Genomic DNA, 23,959 nt, shown 5'->3' on the forward strand with positions numbered 1-23,959 from the left:
GCAGTATGGCTGAAGTGGGGCTGCTATCTAATCACTTGTACTTATGAATATTGAAATGTAACAATTTATGAATACTGTATGAAACCTGGTCAGTCAGGGTTACTGGGGTCAGAAGATTTGCCTGTGTGAATGCATTGATTTAGCAAGAGAAGGCTATGGGAATTACAAACAGGGAAGCAATCCAATGACTTCCCAGATAAGAACATCTAGGTAGACACTTGAAAGACAATGGGGCAAACTGTTGACTTCAAAAATCCTGTCTCCAACATGTTAGACATCTTGTTTTGCCAGAGTGGGCAGTTGCCAGATCAAAGGGCTATAAACAGTCAAAAAGTGTCTTGATTCCTGCCAGGGTGGTGAGTTGCCAAGGGCTGCTCAGGATGTTCTCAATGAGCCCTGACAGGCTCAGATTCCCTGTGGGGCTTGTGTGGGGAACAGTGTGCACTACCTGCACCCTCCAGTCCAGGCCAACTCTTTCTCCACACACAGATCCTGACCTGATATGCTGCTGATGGCTTGTGGGTGGGGGAAGTGAGGGAAGGGGAGATCAGTGCCACAGAGGCAGCTGACCCTTCCACCATTCCATGCTGGAAGATTCAATTGTGCAGGGTCCCCTCTAAGTACATCTCACAGGGAGATGAGTGGGCCCCAAGATAGCTAACAGTTCCTATTTTCTTTAGGAAACAAGAATTGTTTTTAGCCTTTCAGCCAAAACTTTACACTTTACAATACTTGTTTTGATTAATGTTCTTATCTCTTAATATTTCAGTATTCTCAAAATTAAGCAGTCAGATAGTATATCACAAGACAACTTTTTGCAGTTGCCTTTATTCCATCAAACAAGTAGAAAGTACCATATCTGCCCCTATTGTTTTCCACAGGATTCATACATTTAGTTCACAAATTTATTTTAAACTATTCTCACATCTTTAATAAGTTACAAATGGTAAATCATCTCCCTTGTCACTGGATTTTATTTAATCAATTCAGATTATTTCAGAAAAATCCTAACATTACTCTTCCAATTAATTAATGTGAAAACTCTCTTGTTCTTCGCAGATAATTAAGCCCTAAGTCTGTATCCTTCCAAAAAAACTGCACTGATTTTTAACATTTTTTTTACAGTCTAAAAATACTGTGTGAGATGGGATTCTTTTCTAAAAGTATTAGCAATAAGGACTTTTTGTGCTTTCAGTATCCTTTGTCTGTTGCACAGTCTGAAGTTTAAGGTAATCTCAAAATGTTGTAGGAGCATTGATTTACAAGTTAAATGGGTTTTTGCTTTGCTAAGTCATTTACCTAGCTGTTCAGCAATTAAGCATCAAATAGAACCCAAGATTGCTGCTCAAATGATGTACAAATAAAATATCAGCACTATACAATTACTGCTGATTACCACTGGCCTCTCAGTATGCCCTTTAGCTGCTCATCCATCACCAAGAGGTAACTGACAGCAGTACATAAAGTCCTTCTCAAAAATCTATTGGATGAATCAGATTTCTTGGTCTCTCCTCTTATCCTCACAACTGTTGTCTTTTTGTCTTGCCTAGATTAAGTCTCCCAGACTCTGTCATCACTTTACACTCATATAGCCTCATCTAATTATGCATCTGGTTGCAATCTATTTATCTCTGGAACACAACTCTCAGAATGCTCCTAACATATTAGCACCACCACAAGTTCACTCACAACTCTTCCCGAGGAAATGTATGGTTACCAGTTTGCCAAAAACTGATAAGAGAATCTGGAAATCACTAGTTCCCCACTTCCTTTCTACCAGAACTTCTGCAAATGTGTCATTCCTTCTGCTGGATCTCAAAATTGCCATGAAACTGACAGCCTAACTCTTGGCACGTCTTGATGTCCACAGCGTGTTCTCTCTCAACAGCCACACCTTGCCCCATCCTCATTTTGTTAGCATGCTTTTGCAACTCTTCCTCTCACCCAATGAAATTCCTTTGCTAACTGCAGTATTATCAATCCCAACAATTTATAAATAATGAGTCAGAAACTAAAAAATCATGAGATTGGCTTTAAGATCATGATATATTTTGTAAAAAGTGTTGAGCTTTTTATTTGCTTTCTGGTTTTTGAGTCTTTGTGGGTCCTGTTTTCGAACTTTCCTCTGCAACCATGAGGATTATAAACTTACTTACAAAAAAATCTGAGATTTACATCTAATCACTTTCCTCCAGGAACAGGAGCTTTAAGGAATATGCACTCTGCAGAATTTTAGTTCACTCCTTTTTTCTCCTACCCTTGCATCTCTTAAAGGATCAGTGGTAATTTTGTTCTTATTGTCTCAAACAGGTGTTTCCTCTTTCCTTAATCATTAACACTCAGTCCAAGACAGCTCATCACAACATATGCAGAGGACTCTGCTGGAAAAGCATGAGGAAATGCTACGTGCATGAAAAGCTCAGATTCCTAGGCATATTTCCTTTTGGTAATGTATTCTAAATACTCTAAATGTACATCTATGGCAGCTCACAGCTCTATACTTTGGACACATTTTAAAAGGAAAACTATCATTTGCAATGGTTCATGGGTGGGACATATCGGCATAAATTCATGGTGGCATTTGAATCTACATAGCATGACGATCAAGTACTTAGATGATGTGAATAATGTGCCTTCTAATAGCACCTACTATCTCGGCTTCAGTTAAGGGCATGCTAGTTTTCCCATTAGCAACATCTACTTTCATGGGTTCTTAACCTACTGCACAATTCACTATTTTCAAAAAGAGCCTCACAAACCATAATAGCCCCACAGCAACCACGAAAGCCAAATAAGTGCTGTTAAACACTGTCTAAATAAGTATTTACAGGATAGAACAAAGTATCTCTAAAGTAGTCATTACAGTCTATTGGGTAACTAATGCAATTATCTGAAAAAAATCTCTCACTACTGAGGAGCTGATGGATTCTTGACAACTACAATATTTTCTCTTTGAACAGAAAATCTAAAATTTTCTAAACTAAACTATATAATTGTAGTACCTGCTTACTGGCAACTCCTCAGAACAATAAAGTACAAAAATGGGTTGAAGTGTGAGGAGATAGCTGTCGTTTGCTGTACATAACGCTTCTGTTGGCAGAAAGGCTGCTTTTACCTGGAAGTAAAACTGAGCAAGTCCTTAGGTGGAAGAGAATTTTTTTGGAAAAAATAACATTATCTGCCCAGCCAGTGGAAAACAAAACCAAAAGAACAGTTTTAGAAAAGCGCTGATAATGTGTAGTCTCCTAGAATGTCTATAATTTATCATAAACTGTTATCAAACCTAAGACCTATGTGTTACCAAACCATTTCATAAGCTATAATCCTGAAATATTTACACATTAACTCACTGTACATATGCAAATAGCCCTCAACATTACTTGTGTGCCTAGAGGGTTTGCAGGATTGGAGTCCATGTGTGTAAACTCAAAGGACAGCAAATAGAATGGGACAAAAATGAGATGACAGTATAAATCAGAGTGTCAATGTCTTCACTGTCTATATATCAATCCTGCTCTTTATTTCACACCTTTACTTAAAATTGTCTCCTCAGTTTCATTTAAAATCCCAATTTTTAAAAGGTCCTTAAGTCCTAAAAAGCCCCCAGTAGCTAAGTCATCAGTAAAAGGGTGGCTACTATATCAAACCACTGGATTTATTTTCCCTACAAACTAAGGGCCAGATTGTGGCACACCTTGCATGCAAGCAGCAGGGAATACAGGGGGTATTAGTCATCTCCCTTACTCCTTGTGCTAATGCACTGTATTATAGCTTCCTGTGAAAGTGGGAAGCAGGCTACATTTCCCACCCTCACCCCAAACGTGGGTGGGAAGTGCTGAAGGGAGTAGCTGGAGCCTAGACTCCACACACACCTGTAAGTTTTAGTTATGCCAGTGTATCAGTAAGCAAATACTGTGACACCCTCCCCAGAACAGTGAGAAGATCAGGAGGATGATGGTGCTCAAATGAGTTAGTCTCCCTTCTGGGCTGCTCCAGAGATCATGTGTTATTGCCCTGCCCCTTACCTTGAGCTAGGCCCCAATCTAATGGTCTAGCCCTAAGAAACTAGCACTGCCTTGGTACAAACAAGTCAATTTCTGGATATCTCACACACACACACACACACACACACATACATATATAATGACGGAAAGTTCAACATGAGCGAAATCAAATACTATTATTGTTGGCAAGAAATGGTAAATGTGAGCTAGCAGCAGAATTGAAAACACCCTTTTGAATATCCCATAAGGAAATACCCTTTGCCAAGAAAAATATCAAGACAGAATATGGTTTCAAAAATCTATAATTAGCAGAAGAAAAAGTATTTATTTTATTTTGTTTTACCATAGGAGACATAAATATGCATTTGATATTCTATCCTTGCATGTTGCCAATTAATAAAATGGAAAGATTTAGGAGGATATTTTTGTTACAAATCCATGTCTACAAATATCTGGAAATCTGGAGCTACCAAATAAAATAATAATCTACAACTGTTTAAATAAGTTGCTTTTGGAACAGCACCTCTTTGTTCAAAGTCAGCTTCAGAAGTAGAACCATAAGCTGCTAAGCATTATGGGTCAAATTCTGCCCTCAGTGCAATCACAGGAACAGAATAGATTTCAATGGGAGCTACACGCATAGGAGGGCAGTAGGTAGTACTTTAAGAACTGCAGGAAGGAGTAGTTTTATTTATGTACTGATACTATGTAAGTTCCTCAGGGGAGGGATTTTTTATTTAGAGTTGTACAGTGCCTATCACAGAGTGGTAGTCTATGACTGGGGACCCTAAGGACTACAGTAAAACACAGTAATAATAACTGCAGCAAATATAAACAAAACCATTCTATACAATGACATAAAGCTTAGAAAATGCTGTCAAGTGATTTTAGGACTAAAATTTTACTAATGTATTTTTAGTATCTGTTTGCAGAGTCCAAACAACTTTTTTTAACATTAATTATTTGAAGAATAGTTTTGTTTAATAATAATAGAAGAACAAGAGAGACCAGTTTTAACAGCACTACACTCATAAGCAACGGTAAGCCCTGATGCTACAATGAGCCCTATTTTGGTGCGCCCCAGCACCCACACAGAGCCATAAGTTCAATGGCAGCACTACGCCAGCAGGATTGGGGCCTTGACATATAACAAACTGAAGTATTACAGGATAGGGGCTGTAATGCATAAAAAGTGAAATCTACAACCAATCGAGAAAATAAAGTCAGTCATGAAAATCATTTGTTTTACACTTCCAATTTTTAAATATTCTGAAAATACCTTGGGAGAGTCATTTTGCATATTGCATATAATATGCCTTTAGCATTGTACTGTTTAAAAAAAGAAACTTTCTAGTCTACAGTCCATCAGCAAATTAACGTTTCCAGATCCATCAATATTCCATACACTATTATAACATAGTAATTTCAAGCATCTGTTTAAGAGCACCCTTTAAAGTGGTAGACAGAAGCCCCGTAATCTTTATTGAAGTATTACTATAGGCCTAGATTTTTATTTTATGATTGGACACACAGCTGGCAATCATAAATAAATTCAGTTTCATTGCTCCATAATCTAACTTTTTAAAGAGGAAGCAGTAGCAATTTTGCAGACCCTAATATGATCAGACAATTTAATACTTTAGTGTACTATGACCCTCTCCCTTCCTACAAATTCTTCATATAGTATAAAATATAATTTGGTTGAAGAGTGTAATGATGGTAATTAAGAGTATGTCTCTTAATTCTGATATCATGGAAATAAGGAGCACATGCTTAAATTAAAGTGATTTAGCAGCACTTATACCAGCTCATACACTTGGCATTACCATCTTAATTGGTATAATATTCTTGTTCATTATCCATTACACCCCTTGACATTGCTATTACAAATTAATAGATGAAAGAATAGATCTCTTCCACATCTCTCCATCTATCAAAAACCAAATAGGGTCAAATCGCCAATAAGGAGACTCCGCAAAAATCACTAAAGTAGGAAAGCCCCAAATGGTTTGGAAGCAATTTATTATATACAAAACAAACCTTCCATAACCTTAGTTTGACAGTTCAAGAAGCATTTTGGGTAAATTACATTAATAGAAAGTGGTTGAGGTGGAAATAAATTAATGATGTTCCAAAAGGCAATTAGTATGGTTACTTTCACTGTGTTTTTTAGACAGAGAAAGGTGGTGGTAAAGAATACAAACAGCCTTGAAGGATTGATTCTTCCTGATCACATAGGGAAACTGGCTGGGGATCTGCTGAAGGGATATTTACAATAGGTTAGTTGCTTTCAGAGCTAGTTTTTGCCATCATAATGGGAACCAAAAACAAATATATGAATAAAAATAAAGGGAGGGAAAAACTAAAAGACAAAACAGAGGCACAAGCCAACATGGTATGTTCACTATCAGACAACCTTTTTATTAGATGATATTTTTAAAATACGTTTTTTATGCAATCAACCTTTTACTTCAATTATATGCTACTCTATTCTTTCAACATTTTTTCACATCTAAAACATCTGAGGATATCCAAGGATGGTCATAGCTAAGATTGTAGATACCTGTAAAGACAGGTTCTAACCAGATGCAAAAGACAAGTTTATCTAATTAAAGTAACTGTAAGGGTATGTCTACACTATGAAATTAGATCGAATTTATAGAAGTCGGTTTTTTAGAAATCGTTTTTATATATTCGAGTGTGTGTGTCCCCACAGAAAATGCTCTAAGTGCATTAACTTGGTGGAGTGCTTCCACAGTACCGAGGCAAGCGTCGACTTCCGGAGTGTTGCACTGTGGGTAGCTATCCCACAGTTCCAGCAGTCTCTGCTGCCCATTGGAATTCTGGGTTGAGATCCCAATGCCTGATGGGGCTAAAACATTGTCACGGGTGGTTCTGGGTACATATCGTCATACCGTCAGGCCCCCGTTCCCTCCCTCCCTCCGTGAAAGCAGCAGCAGACAATCGTTTTGCGCCTTTTTTCTTGAGCTCTGCATAGTCACCATGCTCTGCATGGTCACCCGCAGCTTGCCACGCTGGCCAAACAGGAAATGAGATTCAAAAGTTCGCGGTTCTTTTCCTGTCTACCTGGCCAGTGCATCTGAGTTGAGAGTGCTGTCCAGAGCGGTCACAATGGAGCACTCTGGGATAGCTCCCGGAGGCCAATACCATTGAATTGTGTCTACAGTACCCCAAATTCGACCAGGCAAGACCGATTTAAGTGCTAATCCACTTGTCAGGGGTGGAGTAAGGAAATCGATTTTAAGAGCCCTTTAAGTAAAAAAAAAAGGGCTTCATCATGTGGACGGGTGCAGGTTTACATCGATTTAACGCTGCTAAATTCGACCTAAAGTCCTAGTATAGACCAGGGCTAAGACTCCCATCATAATAGTATATAATGTGCTGGATCCTAAGTAAATTCATCCAATCTCTTCTATTTATAGTTTTTCGTAGCTGGATCCCACTTTGCTGTTCCAGGTAGTCTCAGCAAAAAGTGGTCTGGCTAAGAGTTAAAGTTCTCCTAGGCTACTGAGTTATTAAAACTTTATTTAATTTTTTTCCCATTCCTTTCATCACCCTCTGTGTCAGAACCACTAATCATTATCTTGGAGTTTTCTCTAGCTCCCAATTCCAGAGCAAGTCAGAGACACCAACATTTTCTCAGTGATTCTTCAAGTTCTAATCTGAATATGGTAGCATGTAGACTAGAAAAATGAGGGTTAGAATATGCATCCATGTATAGATACGACGATTCCATGCCTCTATCTCTTAAGGTTCAACACCATGCATATGGAACACTTCCATTTCACCAACTCAAACTAATCTTTCTGCACATTCCTGTTAGGCTTGTTATTTATTTTGCATTTGTTTGCACTGCCTGCAGTATTGTATATCATTAAAATGTGTATACATTACCGTGTAATTAAACAGCAGTCATGTATTATGCTGTCCTCCACAAATATGCCACTCTCTTCATCAGTTCCAATAAGATGACCGTCATGGTACCAGTGTACTTGGGTAGTGTTGTCAACGTATGTTGCAGTGCACTGAAATGGCAAGCGGTCTCCATGAAAAACCACCTGCCTTTGTGATGGTATCAGTTCAAAAAGAGGCAGCTCCAAAGGTCCAGCTGTGGGAAAAAAAATTTCCTGTTATTTAAGGAATGGAAAACAGGCCATAGTGTGCTTTTCAAAAATTGCTTGGATTTTGTTAATAGCTATTATTTCTACAAGTGTCAGCATGCATTATAGAAGAAATCAAGTGTTCTACAATTTAACACTTTCAGATAAGATCAAACATTTTTCATGCACAGGACAAAATATGCAATCAAATATCTACTCTACATCTACTGCTGCTTTTCTTGCATAAAGCAATAAAAATACAATACTGGCTACACACCATGTATAATACTGCACCCATCATGCACAGAATAGATTTTTTTCTGAATTCTCTTGCACGTGAGTTTGTCTTATTACTTTTTCATTGATTGGGATTCTCCGAAGTTAATTCATTCATTGCCTCTGCATTTATTTTACCAGGAACCAATGGCACAATGGCTGCCCAAGGTGACTTTTGTGCCTCATGTGCATTGTGAAGATGGGCTCTGCACCATCCCAAAATATGCTGAGGCAGAGGGAACTGTTGAGGGTGAGTTGGGGAAGGAGCTATTGGATCTGCTTACATAGATACAGTGTTCCTCACAATTAAGGTGGATGTGGAGGGGCTGAAGCTGCTTCTCAAGCCCATAGCTAGCGATAGCAGCTTCCAAGGAACTGAACTTCAGCTTCATCATGACTTGCCCCACTACTTAGTTCCTAGCATGAATAATCAGATTTTTTGTGGGGAAAATCTATTTTCTCTACAACTAGTGAAACACACACACACACACACACACACACACTCTGCAGCTATCTTTAAGTGCACACCTTAGACTTAAAGATGTTGTCTATCAAGGACCATCTGTAATCAGACCTGCTGAATTGTTTGTCAGCTGATGATTGTCTATGTCTGCTGCAGCTAACTTTAAAAGACATGCCCGCTAAGACAACTCTCCTTTAGGTTAACCATAACTTGGAGCAAAAGGTAAATTTGTTTTCTTCACAGTTCATCTATGCGATCAGCTGGCAACCACAATGGCTAAATCCACAGATTGTTATAGCCATCCACATTTAGTATAAAAAGTTAGTGTTGTTCTACAATAGTTGTTATTGCTGATTATTAAAGCAAAACAGGACAAATTAGAAAGTTTGTCTTTAAACATATAAATTATTACTCTAGCAAAGCTGTATTGAAAAAAGAATTAACAGAACTTTGACAAAAATTAAAGACATACAATCATTGCCACAACCACTGAGAAGGAGGAAGAGCAAAGAAAGGAATTAAGTTGCATTTAGCTGGAGTTTCAACAACTGAGAATGGTTTTGGATTCAGTTCCATTTTCTGAAAAATGTAGCCACATATTTGAGTTAAAAGGATGCATTCAAAGTAATCTGGTAATCTGAAATTCTCCTCCTTAAATGCTTGAGAAAAAAGCTTACCACCTTGGAAACTACCAGATGGAAATTTACCCAGACTAAAGCAAAATTCCTCTTTTGCCCAGTAAATTATGTCCTCCTATGCAATGATTTTTTTTTTTTACCATGAATACTGTAGAGTGTATGTTTGAGTGATTAGTGACAAAGCCAATAAAACTATTCTAGCGAACCTTAGACAGTGTGGCCATCATGGTCCAGACACCCTAAGGGGAGAACAGAAGGTTTTAACCCCCAAAATGATCAGTTAAACCAATTGATTGTATATTGTGTTATTGTACAATAAAAACATATCAGTTAAGGTCTTTTATGAAAGCCTGTAATGTTCTGAACTTAATGGTCAAGACTGGTTATGAATGTATATATTTGTGTATATAGAAAATTGTGCTTATAATCTCTGGCACAAATTCAACTACACCTCATGGCAGGATGGTGAGAAGTTAAGCAGAGAGCTGCACCTGCCAAGCCAGTTCTTTACGTGCAACAGGCTTAAAGTAACTCTCTGTTGTCCAATCCAGGAAAGGACAACGGTGGACCATTAGAGTTCATGGAAAGACATTTAGACAACTCAGAATTGAAAAGAATATCCTGACTCCTGGACACCAAATCAGGAGGAAATTTCCCCATTCTGATTAACCATGAGTCAGGGTAGACTTGGGGGGCAGGGAGAGGAGAAGAGAAGGAAAAAAGCCTTTTAAAAAGCAGATTTGGGATTGAAGCTCGGGGGACAGTCTTGAGAAAGGAGGATGCTCATGAACAGTGGATCCCGCCTACAACTAGGGGATATGCTGGGAAATTGTTTTAAGGCAATAGGTAACTCTTATTAGAAAAGTATCAGAGGGGTAGCCATGTTAGTCTGGATCTGTAAAAGCGGCAAAGAGTCCTGTCGCACTTTATAGACTAACAGACGTATTGGAGCATAAGCTTTCCAGAGGCAGTAATAAATACGCATCCGACGAAGTGGGTATTCACCCACGAAAGCTTATGCTCCAATACATCTGTTAGTCTATAAGGTGCCACAGGACTCTTTGCCTCTTATTAGAAAAGACATTTTACCTAAGAAAGTGTAAAGCCTGAGGTTGTATCTTTATCTTTATTTTCTGTGCAACTTTTATGTTTGCTTTCCCTTATGATTTCACCTTTCCATCTGTGATTTTTCTATTATACAAACTTTTTGTTTATTTTTATCCCAAGCAGGTCTCTGGTGTGCAAACTGTGTGGAGTGTTTATGCCAAAGGGAGCTGATAACTGGGGTTAGGTTTTCACACCTTGTGGGGGTGATGAACCAGAGGGGAATGGCCTGAGTGTCTGGTAATTAAGAACTCATGGAAGAAATATTTGGGGAGACTAGGGACTGGAAGGGCTGTTGGAGTCACCCTGCAAAGAGTAACTGGGCAGGTGAGCCTCCTTAAATGCTTGCGGGATGGCTACTACTGGTGTCAGGGATCCAAACCATAACAAACAAACAAACAAACAAAGGCTCTCAAGGTTACGGGGCAGGCAGTGACAACTCCTTGCTGATCTGAGTAGTCCCCAAAACGTCACAGTCAGCAAACCTCATTTACTGTGATGGAAAGAAACCACATTACACAGATGATTCACCAACCTGTATCCAGTGCTTTTGACATTTGTGTCTTTTACAGTACAAACAGGACATCTTACAACCTAAAAACAAGGTTTCAGTGCATTTAAAATGTTCTTTAAAAACATCACAAAGACTGCCAAAATGAAACCATGTTCATTTGCTGAAACACATCTTTAAATATATTTTGGTCAACAATAAAACTACCTGTGGTATGCTTCAGCATATTGGTTGTTCAAACTACAAGCCTGCTACCCACTAAAAGCCCCACAATCAGTGGGTCACTGTGGAGTAGTTATTCATCTGATTAAACTAACAGATTTGCTAAATCTTTAAATGTGCCCAGCTGTTTTTGTCTGAATAATATATTGCAAATTGAACAAAGTGTATAAAATTCTAGCTTCCACCAACCCGAATATTAAAAGCACTTAAATAAAATGTATGCCTATAAACTACCCACATATATTTAATCATATTTTCAGTTTGGCAGCACAAATATCTTTAAATAGGCTGAGACAAGACTATTATATGATTATTGGAAAATACTGCAGTAAATAAAATGTTCATTTCACAGCCAGGTACATGCAAAAGAGATGAGAGGCCAACAATATAGAATCATAGGGTTAAAAGGGACCACAAGGGTTATCTAGTCTAACCCCTTGCCAAGATGCAGGATTTGAGCGTCTAAACCATTCAAGACAGATGGCTATCCAGCCTCCTTTTGAAAACCTACAGTGAATAAGCTTTCACAACCTCCTGAGGCAGTCAGTTCCATTGTCCTACTGTTCTTACAGTTAGGAAGTTTTTCATGAGATTTAATCTAAATCTGCTATGCTGTAGTTTGAACCCATTGCCTCTTGTGCTGTCCACTGTGGCAAAAGAGAACAACTTTACTCTAGCTTTTTTTATGGCAGCCTTTCAAATATCTGAAGACTGCTATCATGTCCCCACTTAATATCCTCTTTTCCAAACTAAACATCCCCAGTTCCTTCAGTCTTTGCTCACATGGCTTTCATTACATCCCTTTGATCATCTTTGTCGCTTGCCTTTGGACCCTTTCTAGTTTCTCTACATCCTTTCTATACATTAGTGACCAAAACTGGACACAGTACTCCAGATGAGGCCTAACCAGCGCCGAATAGAGTGGTACTATCACCTCCTATGACTTGCATGCCATGCCTCTGTTAATGCAACCTAAAATTGCATTTGCTTTTTTTGCAACAGCATTGCATTGCTGACTCTCGTTTAGGCCGTGAGCCACCACAACTCCCAGATCCTTCTCAGCAGTGCTGCTGCCAAGCCAGTTTCCCCCCATTCTGTATTTGTGCATTTGTTTTTTTTCCCCTTAAGTGTGGCACCTTACATTTGTCTTTGCTGAATTTCATTTTGTTATCTATAGCCCAGTTCTCCAATTTATCAAGATTCCTCTGAATCTTAGCTCTATTCTCCACAGTATTGGCAACCACATCCTATCTTTATCTCATCTGAAAACTTGATCAGTATGCTCTCTATGCCTACATCCAGGTCCTTAATAGAGATGTTAAACAACACCAGACACAGAACAGCTCCCTGTGGAACCCCACTTGAGACCTCCCTCCAATCCCACATCATTCCATTAATAGCTACTCTTTGTTTGCAATCGTTTAACCACTCATTGGTAGCTCTGTCAAACCCGCATTTCTCCAGCTTACTTATCAGAATGTCCAATGGGACTGTGTCAAAAGCCTTGCTGAAGTCCACCTCATAAGTATATTATGTCCACCTCATTCCCCCATCTACCAAATCAGTTATGCTGTTAAAGAAGAAAATCAAGCTGGTTTGGCATGATTTGTTCTTAGTAGCAGCCAGCGTGGCTGCTAAAGATTACCCCTTCGTCCTCCAGGTATTCACAAATTGAATGTTTTATACATTGTTCAAGTAGCTTCACAGGTCAAGTCAGACTGTCGGGTCTATAGGTCCCCTGCACCTCCTTTTTGCCCCTCTCTAAAGACAGGCAGTAGGTTAGCCCTTCTACAGTCTTCCAGGACCGCTCCTATCATCCATGAGTTTGGAAATATTATTGCCAGTGACTCAGAGATTTCTTCAGCTAATTCCTTCAGTACCCTTGGGTGAATAGCATCTGGACCTGCTGATTTGAATTCATTCAAATTCATCAGAAGATATCTAACGTGTTCTTTACTTATCCTGATCTGCATCTCTTCCCCTTTATTGTCTATGGTAATTTCACTTGTTGTCCGGTCACATGTCATATTTTGTAAGAAGACTGAAACAAAATAGGCACTCAGCAGCTCTGCTGTCCTATCATTTTCTGTTACCAGCTCACATTCTCTATTGAGCAACAGATTCACACCATCCATGATCCATTTTTTCGTCTGATATATTTGAAGAACCCCTTCCTGTTGTCTCTAACATTTCTTGCCAGCTGTAATTCATTGTTTGCCTTAGCTTTCCTGATTTTGTCCCTACATACCTGCACTATTACTGTGAAAACTTCCTTGGTGACATGCCCCTCCTTCCATTTCCTGTATGTATCCCTTTTGGTTTTTAGAGAACTAAAAAGCTCCTTTTGCAGCCACATTGATCAGTATGCTCTCTATGCCTACATCCAGGTCCTTAATAGAGATGTTAAACAACAGCAGACATAGAACAGCTCCCTGTGGAACCCCACTTGAGACCTCCCTCCAATCCCACATCATTCCATTAATAGCTACTCTTTGTTTGCAGTCGTTTAACCACTCATTGGTAGCTCTGTCAAACCCGCATTTCTCCAGCATTTCTCCTGTGGCTCTTCTTATCTTTCCTCTGCGTTGGAATAGCTTGATGTTGAGCCTCTAGTATTACATCTTTTAAAAAGCAACCCCCTTCAGCTCCTTTTCTTCCTAATTGGTCTTTCCATGAACCTTTCCTACTATTTCTCTGAGTCAGTTGAAAGCTGCCTTTCTGAAGTCCAGTGTCCTTGTTTTGCTGTTCTCATGTCCTCCTTTCCATAGTATCTTGAATTCTATCAGATCAGGATCACTTCCTTCCAAGTTACACCTCCAAGTTTGCAACTAATTCATCCCTGTTGCTCAAAACCAGACCCAAAACGATGCCCTAGTTGTTTCCTCAACTTTCTGAATCAGAAAGCTGTCCCCTACAGGTTCTAGGAATTTTCAGGACATATTATGTTTTGCTGCCATAGTCTTCCAACAGAAATGAGGGAAGTTAAAATACCCCATTAATACCAGCTCCCGTGTGTTAGCTAATCTTGTTACCTGCTTGCAGAATGATTCATCCACTTCCTCTTCCTGATTTGGTTGTCTTTAATAGACCCCCAAATAACATCACTACTGTTCTTTTCCCTTGTTATCCCCCCCAGAGATTCTCAGTAGGTCTGTTGCTCACTTCCCCTTGGACCTTGGAGCAAATGTACACATACTTGATGTACAGCGCAACATCTCCTCCTTTTTTCGCATATTTATCCTTTTGGAACAAGCTATATCCCTCATTCTTGGTACTCCAATTATGGGAGTTTTCCCACCAAGTTTATGTGATGCCAATTAAGTCATAATTTTCTTCATATACCATGACTTCCCGTTCATCCTGCTTGTTCCCCATACTCCTTGCATTTGTATACAGGCATCAAAGATATTTTGCAGACTGCCATGCAGCTTTTCTTTTTGTCTTTATAATGCAGTTGTGATTTCTACATCCTTCTCCATAAAGTAGCCCCCCCATCTTAGTTAGTTTAGCCTAGATGCGCTTGGCCTGGATTTTTGTCACCATCCCCGACAGGACCTCATTTAAACCTTTCCTTATCAGGTTAGCCAGACAACATCCAAAGATGCTGCTCTGAGAATTTGATATATGGAGTCCATCTCAGCACAGTAATCCCCTTTCTTGGAACATCAGCTTGTTGTCAAAGAAGCCAAAGCCCTCTCACCAAAACCACCTGCATAACCACACATTTCCTTTCACAATTCCACAGTCCCTTCCAGGGCCTTTTCCTTCAACAAGGTGGATGGATGAGAACACCATTTGCACCCCAAACTCTGTTATCCTTCCTCCCAGAGCCACATAGTCTGCAGTGTTCTGCTCAGGGTCATTCTTGGCAGTATCACTGGTGACCACATGGATAAATAGCAAGGGGTAGCAGTCTGAGGGCTAAAATTACTTTAGCTTGTGCTTAACGTATTTTTTCTACTCTCTCTCTCTCTATATATGAGTACAAAACAGAATTGAGTCTCACAGCTCAAAGATCAGATCCTGACACCTTTCATCAGGTTGAGTAGTACCTTACCCTGCAAGTAATTCTATTTATTTCAACAATACTAGTCAGATTCCAATTGGACTATTCAGTGTGCATAAACACAACCAAAGCTTACTCCTACTTAGTAGAAAGTAGCCGTGTCCAACCGTGTGCTATACACAAAATCTGATGAGTTCCTGGGTTTTCCATTTTCCATTTTGTGGGGAAGTAAGAATATTTAGCCATTCTTTGGTCACTGTGGAATAAGTTATTAGGCATTCTGTAACTCCTCTTTGCCGTGAAGAGATTCTTGCTCAGCCCAGCTCATATGCCTTACAAATGGGCAACTGGCATTTGGACAGTGACACTGTGGACAGCCTACTAACTTTGATCATGAAAGAAGCAAGACACTCTGCTACTGGAGTGACCCCCTCCCCTGACTGAAACAGATATGGCCAGCCTCTTACACTAGGAAATATTTAAAAGGCCAGTCATAGAATCATAGAATATTAGGGTTGGAAAAGACCTCAGGAGGTCATCTAGTCCAATCCCCTGCTCAAAGCAGGACCAACACCAACTAAATCATCCCAGCCAAGACTTTGTCATGCCAGAACTTAAAAACCTCTAAGGATGGCGATTCCACCACTTCCCTAGGTAACCCATTCCACTGCTTCACCACCCTCAAGTGAAACAGTGTTTCCAAATATCCAACCTAGATCTCCCCCACTGCAACTTGAGACCATTGCTTCTTGTTCTGTCAACTACCACCACCGAGAACAGCCTAGCTCCATCCTCTTTTGAACCCCTGTTCAGGTAATTGAAGGCTGCTATCAAATCCCCCCCTCACTCTTCTCTTCTACAGACTAAATAACCCTAGTTCCCACAGGCTCTCCTCATAAGTCATGTTTGACAGAGCATAACCAATGTTTGATAGACCTTGACTACAGGTCCAATCCATTAGCCAGTGAGAGCAATTTATGTCAGCAACTTGGTTCTTGTTCCTTTAGTACTAAAGGAAATGTGTAAGTGATTGGATGATATGCAAACTTCTCCCTGGCTGACCTTAGTGGAGATCTTAGACCCATATGGGTCTAAGCAGTGTAGGGCTTCAGTCTACCTGGGTCCCTGCATCACATGCAGAAATCCAATTACACAGCCTGAGCCATATCCTCATTTTGCCGTCTCTTATCACTGAGGGGATGGTTACAGATTGGTGTTATGAGTATGCAGAGGTTGGGGGCCCTTCATAGGAGAGGAAGGAGCTGGATGTGTCTAAGGTGTTTATATGCCCCCCCACCACCACCACCACCACAGTATCTAAACCCAACACAACCTGTAATGTATTTATTTTTACAATGCCCCTGTAAGTTAGAGAAGTACTATTATCTGCAGTTAACAGATGGGAAAATGAGACAGAGAGAGTCTCTTCCTCTGTCCCAGGCCTTGTTTCCCTCTGTCTGTAAGAGATTGCCACCTGCCCCCTCTTGTTCCCCGGCTACAGTAAACAAGATGCACATTGCATTCTGACTCAGTAGTAATTACCTTGTGTCTTTCTGGAGGATTCTAGCACCTCGCATCAGGATGACTCATTAGATGAGCCTTGAAATCCTATACAGTATCCGTTATGCTTACGACTTCACACTAATGACTCGGATTATTGAATTTGGTGAATTAGCAAGTAAGTGAGCAAACAATACAAAGGAATGTTAAGACATCACAAAATGTACTGTATGTTGCCAAATAAATATTTGTAAGGATTTAACATGCTTCACCAACTACATGTAATGTAAAATGTTTTGTGAAAATAATGAAATCCTGATGGCATAAAAAATCTCGTAGAAGTTATATTTTTGGTTAATGTTAAGGAACTACTCCTTTCTTTGTGTGGATTACAAAGTGTGTGTTCAACAAATTGTGGTTTAGAATGGTTATTTTGTAATATTACCTACAAAGAAATGGCTATCCTCATCTTTCCCTCCTCTCCTTCATCCTTTTGTGAAGTATAGGAAATTTACTAGAGTTGCATGTTCGTGGGCAAAGAATTTTTCAGAATTCTCAAGAACTGGATATTGTGAGCTGAGGGGTTAAAATTATTTGCATGGGCTTTCCTCTTCCCACTTAGATCTACAACTTTTTGATACATACTGGTAATCTTATTTTTAATTAGGTTGGCGCTAATATTGCTACATATCAATTCTGTTGAGCGTATTGGCTTTTTGCAGAATTCAGATCCATGGCCTTCTGCGCAAAGCACATAAAATTAGTTAAATATAAATCAGACATAACTCTGTACCAGTGAAAGTTAAAACTACCAAAATGCACAGGTAGACATGCCCTCCAATCCATAGACCACATCCCATGCTGTGCTCCCTGAACCCTCTTCCTCTTATTACACAGTAGTAAATCAAGTGCAGGTTTGAGGCCAATGAGTAACATTAGTAGAACCTCCAGTTCATCTAATTTTGAAAGCACACTTAAAATATATTTCATAGTTTCAACTTCCAAAGTTATAATGCACAACCTGCTCTATGCAGCTTTTGACAGATAACTCAGATCACTCCTGATCTTATTCCGTCAGCATAATGGGATAATTTTCAATGCAGTTTAAAGAGAAGGAGACGTGGAATTCCTATTAACATGGAAAATGTACCACATTGTGGCATTAGATTGTGGTGTGTCAATCTCATGAATATGTAAGTACTTTTTGTAATGTATGATGGTCTGGGTGTCAAAAATGATTTAAACTTTAACTTGCCAGTTAATCCCTTAATGCTAATAAAACAAAGCCATTCATAATAATTTCCATGTTGATTATCATGATGTTATTCATAACTTGCTATGCACGATGCATAAACCTCACACATTCTCTTCAATTATAATTCTTTCTGAAATAAATGCAAATGGTTTTATTTATTGGCAGCATCCTACAGAATTTACCACGTCAAGTAAACGCATCAGCATCATACTGAAAGGATTAATCATTTAACTGAGATCTTCCATGAGGCCAAAAAAAGATCCTTCATATATTTGGCAATAGTCTCTTGACATATAATCATGTAATTGAGGATATTTTCTATTTTTGTATATCTAGACAAATTCACAAATTTTGGAAGCAGAAAAACATCAAAAAATGTATCTTATTCCACACCTCTTATTTTCAGCTGACAAACCCTTTCCTCCACATTCTAATATATGCCCTTCCCTCATGTTAACAATCCTCTCACTTTTGGTTCCTATTCTGTTTCTATCTCTCCCCAAACCAGAAAACTTTCACTACCTTTATTTAATACTATCCCCATCTCTCCCAGGTGTTCTCTTTTCCACCTTATTTCTCACCCTTCAGGTTCAACTGTTTTTCCCAAGACATGGCCTGGTAATACAAATGCTGCACATGCTTACTCAGGTAAATGGTTTTTTGCATATAACTATACTTCACAGTTTCTTCTAAGTTTTTGTCATGCACATCCTTAAAGTTAATAAGAATTTTTATTTTTTGAGATCAACAGTTAAACTCTTGAAGGTAAATTATGTTAATTTACTGAACTTCAATTTATGCTAAAGACCATGCCCACTCACACTTGAATCTCTGCACTGGTTTCCCTTTCCCCCCACCCCCATATACTTTTAAGCTCTCTACAGTTGTGCATCAGCATATTCTATGTATAATAACTTGTACATACTCATTATATAGCTCTTGCATGCCTCTCTATTCCTTGCAGAACGTAGGGCCCTCATCACTGCTTTCCAACTTTGACTGTCTCCTACTGCAATCTTCCCATGTCATTCTGATAGCTTTCAATTTTCCTTCTATTGTGCATTTCCATATTATTCTTGGTCTACCTCATCACCTCTTGCCCTGTGGGTTCCAGTCCAACATTTGTCTTGTTATATGTTATGAGAATATATGTACTCTTGCTTTAAATTTGTAACAGGAAGCTAGGCAGTAATGGGAAACAGGAATGGGGAAAGTAATTTAGGCAGAACCTCTGTAGTGAACCAGAGAGAGGCAGAGTACCTCCAAGGATAAAAAGATTTTCATTTTTCTAACATTAATCCTCATTAGGTGTTAGAAGAAAGTGACTCTCTCTACCTGTGATGCTGTTCCTCATGAATAGAGAAAGGACCCAGTCAAATCTGTAAAGCCACCATCTTATCCCCGATCTCCCTCCTCAAAATTCACTTCTGCCAAAATGCATACAGAAAACGACAACCTAAGAATTCCTAAGCAGGTAGCGAGTCGCAGTCACTGCTCCTTGGATGGCTAAGAACTGTGCACCTTCTGTTATAGTTGCTACCTTATCTCCCCCTTGCCTGCACCCCGGACCTGTTGGTTTATGTCATCCACCTGTTGTCTTGTCGTTTGGATTATAAATTCTTTGGGGCAGGACTGTCATTGTTATATGTTTGCACAGCACCCAGCACAATGAGGCCAGACCCAATTATAGACTTAAGGTGCTTCCGCCATAAATAATAAGAAGTTTAAAGCATATCTTAAACAGACGGCAAGAAGGACAGATACTGCTTAAAGTCAGATAAGTTTCTTTTACATAGTATCTTTCATACTCAAGGTATATCAAAACTCTTTATAGAATAATGGATTAAATTCTTGTAGTAGAGGAACAGTATAAGTAAACAGAAGCGATTGTACTCTTGGTAATAACTCATAGATTGCCTTTGTAATTAGAACTTGTCCTATGTACTTAGCCATGTATAGACAGGACTTGCATGAATGTATGATATTGCTTTCTGGGGACTGGCCTGCAGGAGATTAACGGATCTGCTGATATTACCTGGTTAAATGGTAGAGGTCGGTTTTGGCCATTATAGACAAGTGTTTAGTCCCCACTCCCTGTGCAGACATGTGTGTGTGGAATACCATTTATGTAGTAATGGTGTCTGTTGTGTGCAGACATGAATTTTTTACACTAGATTGCTTGGAATATACCCTGGAGTTTTAAAAAAATTATGTGATTTTTAATGTACATCTGAACAGCTAAAAGATATTAGAAAGGAAGCCAATTTAACAACTCATTCAAAGGATAGCACTGCTACTACTAAGAGGATATTGCATGGTTGCATGGTGTCAAGTGGTACATATTAGGAGAAATCATGGCATTGGAGGAGATCGGCCACCTGGCTGAATGAAATGACAGCTTAGCAAAATGTAAGCGTCCATGATCAGAGAACATGGAAAAATAACCTAAGAGAATCCACACAAGTTAAACATACCATCACTACAGTAACAGCAATTCATTAAACTAGCATCCTTAATTCATAAGGTGCTTTCTGTGAATGTGATCACTGTTTACTGAGGGTACGTTGTACTACTGAATTTAAGTGTTCATTAGTGCAGTGATCTATTGTGTCAAAAGGCACCTAGTAGAGCATGAAATATAACATTGGTATTTCATAAATCAAGCTAAATAACTTGCATGGTGTATCGATTTAGAGTAATGTTGGAACAGCAATACTTTGAATTTACTTCTCCCTTCACAACTGGTCTTAGATGCTCTTTTCTATCAGTACTTTGGTATTCAGCCTTGGGAATTGGACCAAAATGAGGAATGAAATAAGCACCAAATATTCTGAACAGATTTTTTAAGTTAAAGACTACAAACAAATTAAACCTTTGTTTACAGATGGATGTCAAAAAAGGAGAAAATCTTTTGTTTGACATCAAACATGCCATGTTCATTTTCTTGTTATTTACAAACCCTTGAAAGCATGAGGAGACATGCCAAGTGATACTGAATGGAACCTGCTACTGGTTTACCACTAATTTCTAGGAGAGCCTTGTAACCTTATGAACTCTTGAAGAATGTAAATTTTTGGTTTGACCAACCTGACAAAAAAATTGTGCACACACATTTTTTAACTGAAACTGATTTAATCGCTTGTGAATTATGTCATTTGCAGAGCATAGAAGACACATTTTAGTACTGCTTTACAACATCTGTTTTTCATTCTAAGGATGTCTCTGGAAAAATGATTGGTATCTTTAATCCTCAGCTGTCTCTTGGAGATAATCTTGATTCAAATGACTGAGCCCAATCCTGCAACTAATACTTCTGCAAAAAGTCTCATTGACTTCAAAGAGACTAATCACAGATGCAAGGATTATTCACCATGAAAGAGTGTCTCAGGATTAGATACTATATACCAAGTCATAAAATGTCTGCATAGCAATAGGAGCAGTGCAGATGGAGACACTTGTTTCTAAAACTATAATTTATCAATCCCTCAGTTTTGGAAATGTGTATAATTTAAAGTGCTTATTTACCAATAGAATACGCACATTTTCAAATTATACACTTTAAGCAAAGCACAAAATAGGAAAGAATCTATTCAGAAGCCATTTAAGGGTCTATTCTTAGTTATTTTCCAGTTATCTTTGTACAGATAGCACTTAATATAACTACAAACATGCTAGGATAATCATATCCTGGCCCTAGCACAATTTATTCATTGATTAAATAATTATTGAAGACCCAGATAAGTATAGAACAAAACAATCTTTTCAGCTAGTATTATGAAGACGTTGCACCAAACGGTTACAGCCCCACTGCTGAGTTTTATAAGGCAAATGAGAGTTAAAAAAAAATGTTCTGCTTCGTAGGCTCTCCTTCCAGACAAACCCACCCGCCTTGCAAAAATGCAGGAAAAGAGAAGTGTGATTCTGCTCCAGGCATTTAGATCAAGAGTTGGTAAAGTATTTTACAGTAATCTCCTATCTCGTCTATTCTGTCAGCACTGAACAATGATTGCAGTGCAGCACCACAGGAATCACTGATTACACAAGGTATTCAAAGGCCTAACACATCATTATAATAATTCCATCTTTTTCTTGATTTCTCTACCTCATTTTGATGTCAAAACAGGTTTTTGTTGAATGAAAGCTGTATTCTTTCTATTAAAAATGACCATTATCAATCCTAAATTCCAGATTAGCTATGGTTTATAAGACAGAGCAAAGATGGAACAGAAATCAGCTAGGTTCTATACTAAATGCTATGGTGGTGAGTTTGAATACTGCTAAAGGGCCCGTCTATTATAGTGCATGATAACAAGGTGCATGTACGATAGCAAAATAGAAATGATAGGACATACAAGATCTTGTGAATTGCATCTGAAATATGAAAAGCATATTTGGAATAGCATGGACGATTCATTGCATATCTCTAGGGCAACAGAAATTCTGTCCCAATTTCAACACACACACACACACACACACACACACACTTAATAACCTTATAATGAGATTCAGAACACAAATACTTTAAATAATTTACTGCTTGTACCCTTAAACCTCAATTTTGACTGAACACTTACAATATTCAAATTATAGTTCTCACTTGGTTTCCTTTTTAAATTTCTATTTCAAAAGGTGGGTAGGGGAAGAATGTACTGGAAATAAAGGAAAACTCTAACCTATCTTTATGCATAAAAGCAACACATGAATGTATGTGACAGACATCACCTAGAATACATCTATAACTCTGAATTTTAATTACATTTTAAATATTTTAAATATAGCTCTTTGTATTTGAATAAATTAAGCATTAATGTATTTTTAATGGACAAACACTCTTTCCTGCTGGGTAAGGGGTGAAAAACAAATGTTCAGTCTCAGTAGCCATCCCATGAAGTAGACATACTGGGACATGTTCTAAACATAGCTCTTTGTCATTCTTTGGCGAGACAGACCTACGCGGCATGCTGGAGATGTGGGAGCATGACCAGAGCAATTGTAGGCATGTCCCAACACAATCTAACTCCTTCCATGCTGACTTCCACACACACAAGCTACTACAGCATGAACAAGAAACTTCTCACAGCCAAAGAGTTGGCAAGTATACTTCGGGGTTACCACTCTATAGCATTTTGGTTGTTCAGTTTGCCATTCATTTCTATGATTCTTTCTTTCTGTTATAAAATTTAGTGAGCCACATTAGCTTATTTTGCCAGTTTGGAGTGGGTGGGTATAGTAGTGTTAGTGAGAAGAAAATCCAGTTTTTGTAGGTGGCTTACCATGCTTTCCATACATGCAACTGTTATGATGCTTATGCCTTAGAATAAAACGGTGAACTTGTGCCTCTCTTTGTGTATATTATTCAGCTCATTATAGCCTACTGTGAGCTTTGGAAGGCATGAAAACCAGAGTTTGGTATATTATTTCTTGTTAATCAATTGATTTGTTGTATTGTCAATGGACCTTTCTAGCTGAACTGCGTATGCACACTGAGTATAGCATGTACTGATGATGAAAGCTCTACTATTTGTATACAGTCTCAGTGGGAAAGAAATATGCAAGGCAGAGTTCAGTGGGAAGAAACTGGAAGCCATGACAAAGTAAAGTAACTTGTCCAATAATGAAGATAAATGAAAAACTGGAGGAGGACTGGAAAAAACAACTTTGAAAATGTTTTAAAAATTGAATTGCTGATAAAGCAAATTATCAAATAGTGACATTGACTACACAGAACCAAAGAAAACAGAAAAAATTGGAATGCTGTAAATGCTGGGTCTGCTAAGTATGGAAAATGTTAGTAAAACAATGCCAATTTATGTACTGCAAAACATTGTTGAGCATGACACAGGATTCTGTGCAGAAGGT

At 38.7% G+C, this 23,959-nt stretch overlaps 1 protein-coding gene across 1 annotated transcript in view; it reads right to left on the minus strand.

Annotated features, from left to right (window-relative positions):
* Positions 1-23,959, minus strand: part of ADGRA1 (adhesion G protein-coupled receptor A1) — a 465,281-nt gene that overhangs the window by 213,759 nt on the left and 227,563 nt on the right. Inside the window, 1 exon segment of the mRNA XM_043551597.1 lies at positions 7,920-8,133. Coding sequence (XP_043407532.1) covers positions 7,920-8,133 — 214 coding nt within the window.

Source organism: Chelonia mydas, chromosome 7, assembly GCF_015237465.2.
Source record: "Chelonia mydas isolate rCheMyd1 chromosome 7, rCheMyd1.pri.v2, whole genome shotgun sequence".
NCBI classification, from domain to species: Eukaryota; Metazoa; Chordata; order Testudines; family Cheloniidae; genus Chelonia; species Chelonia mydas.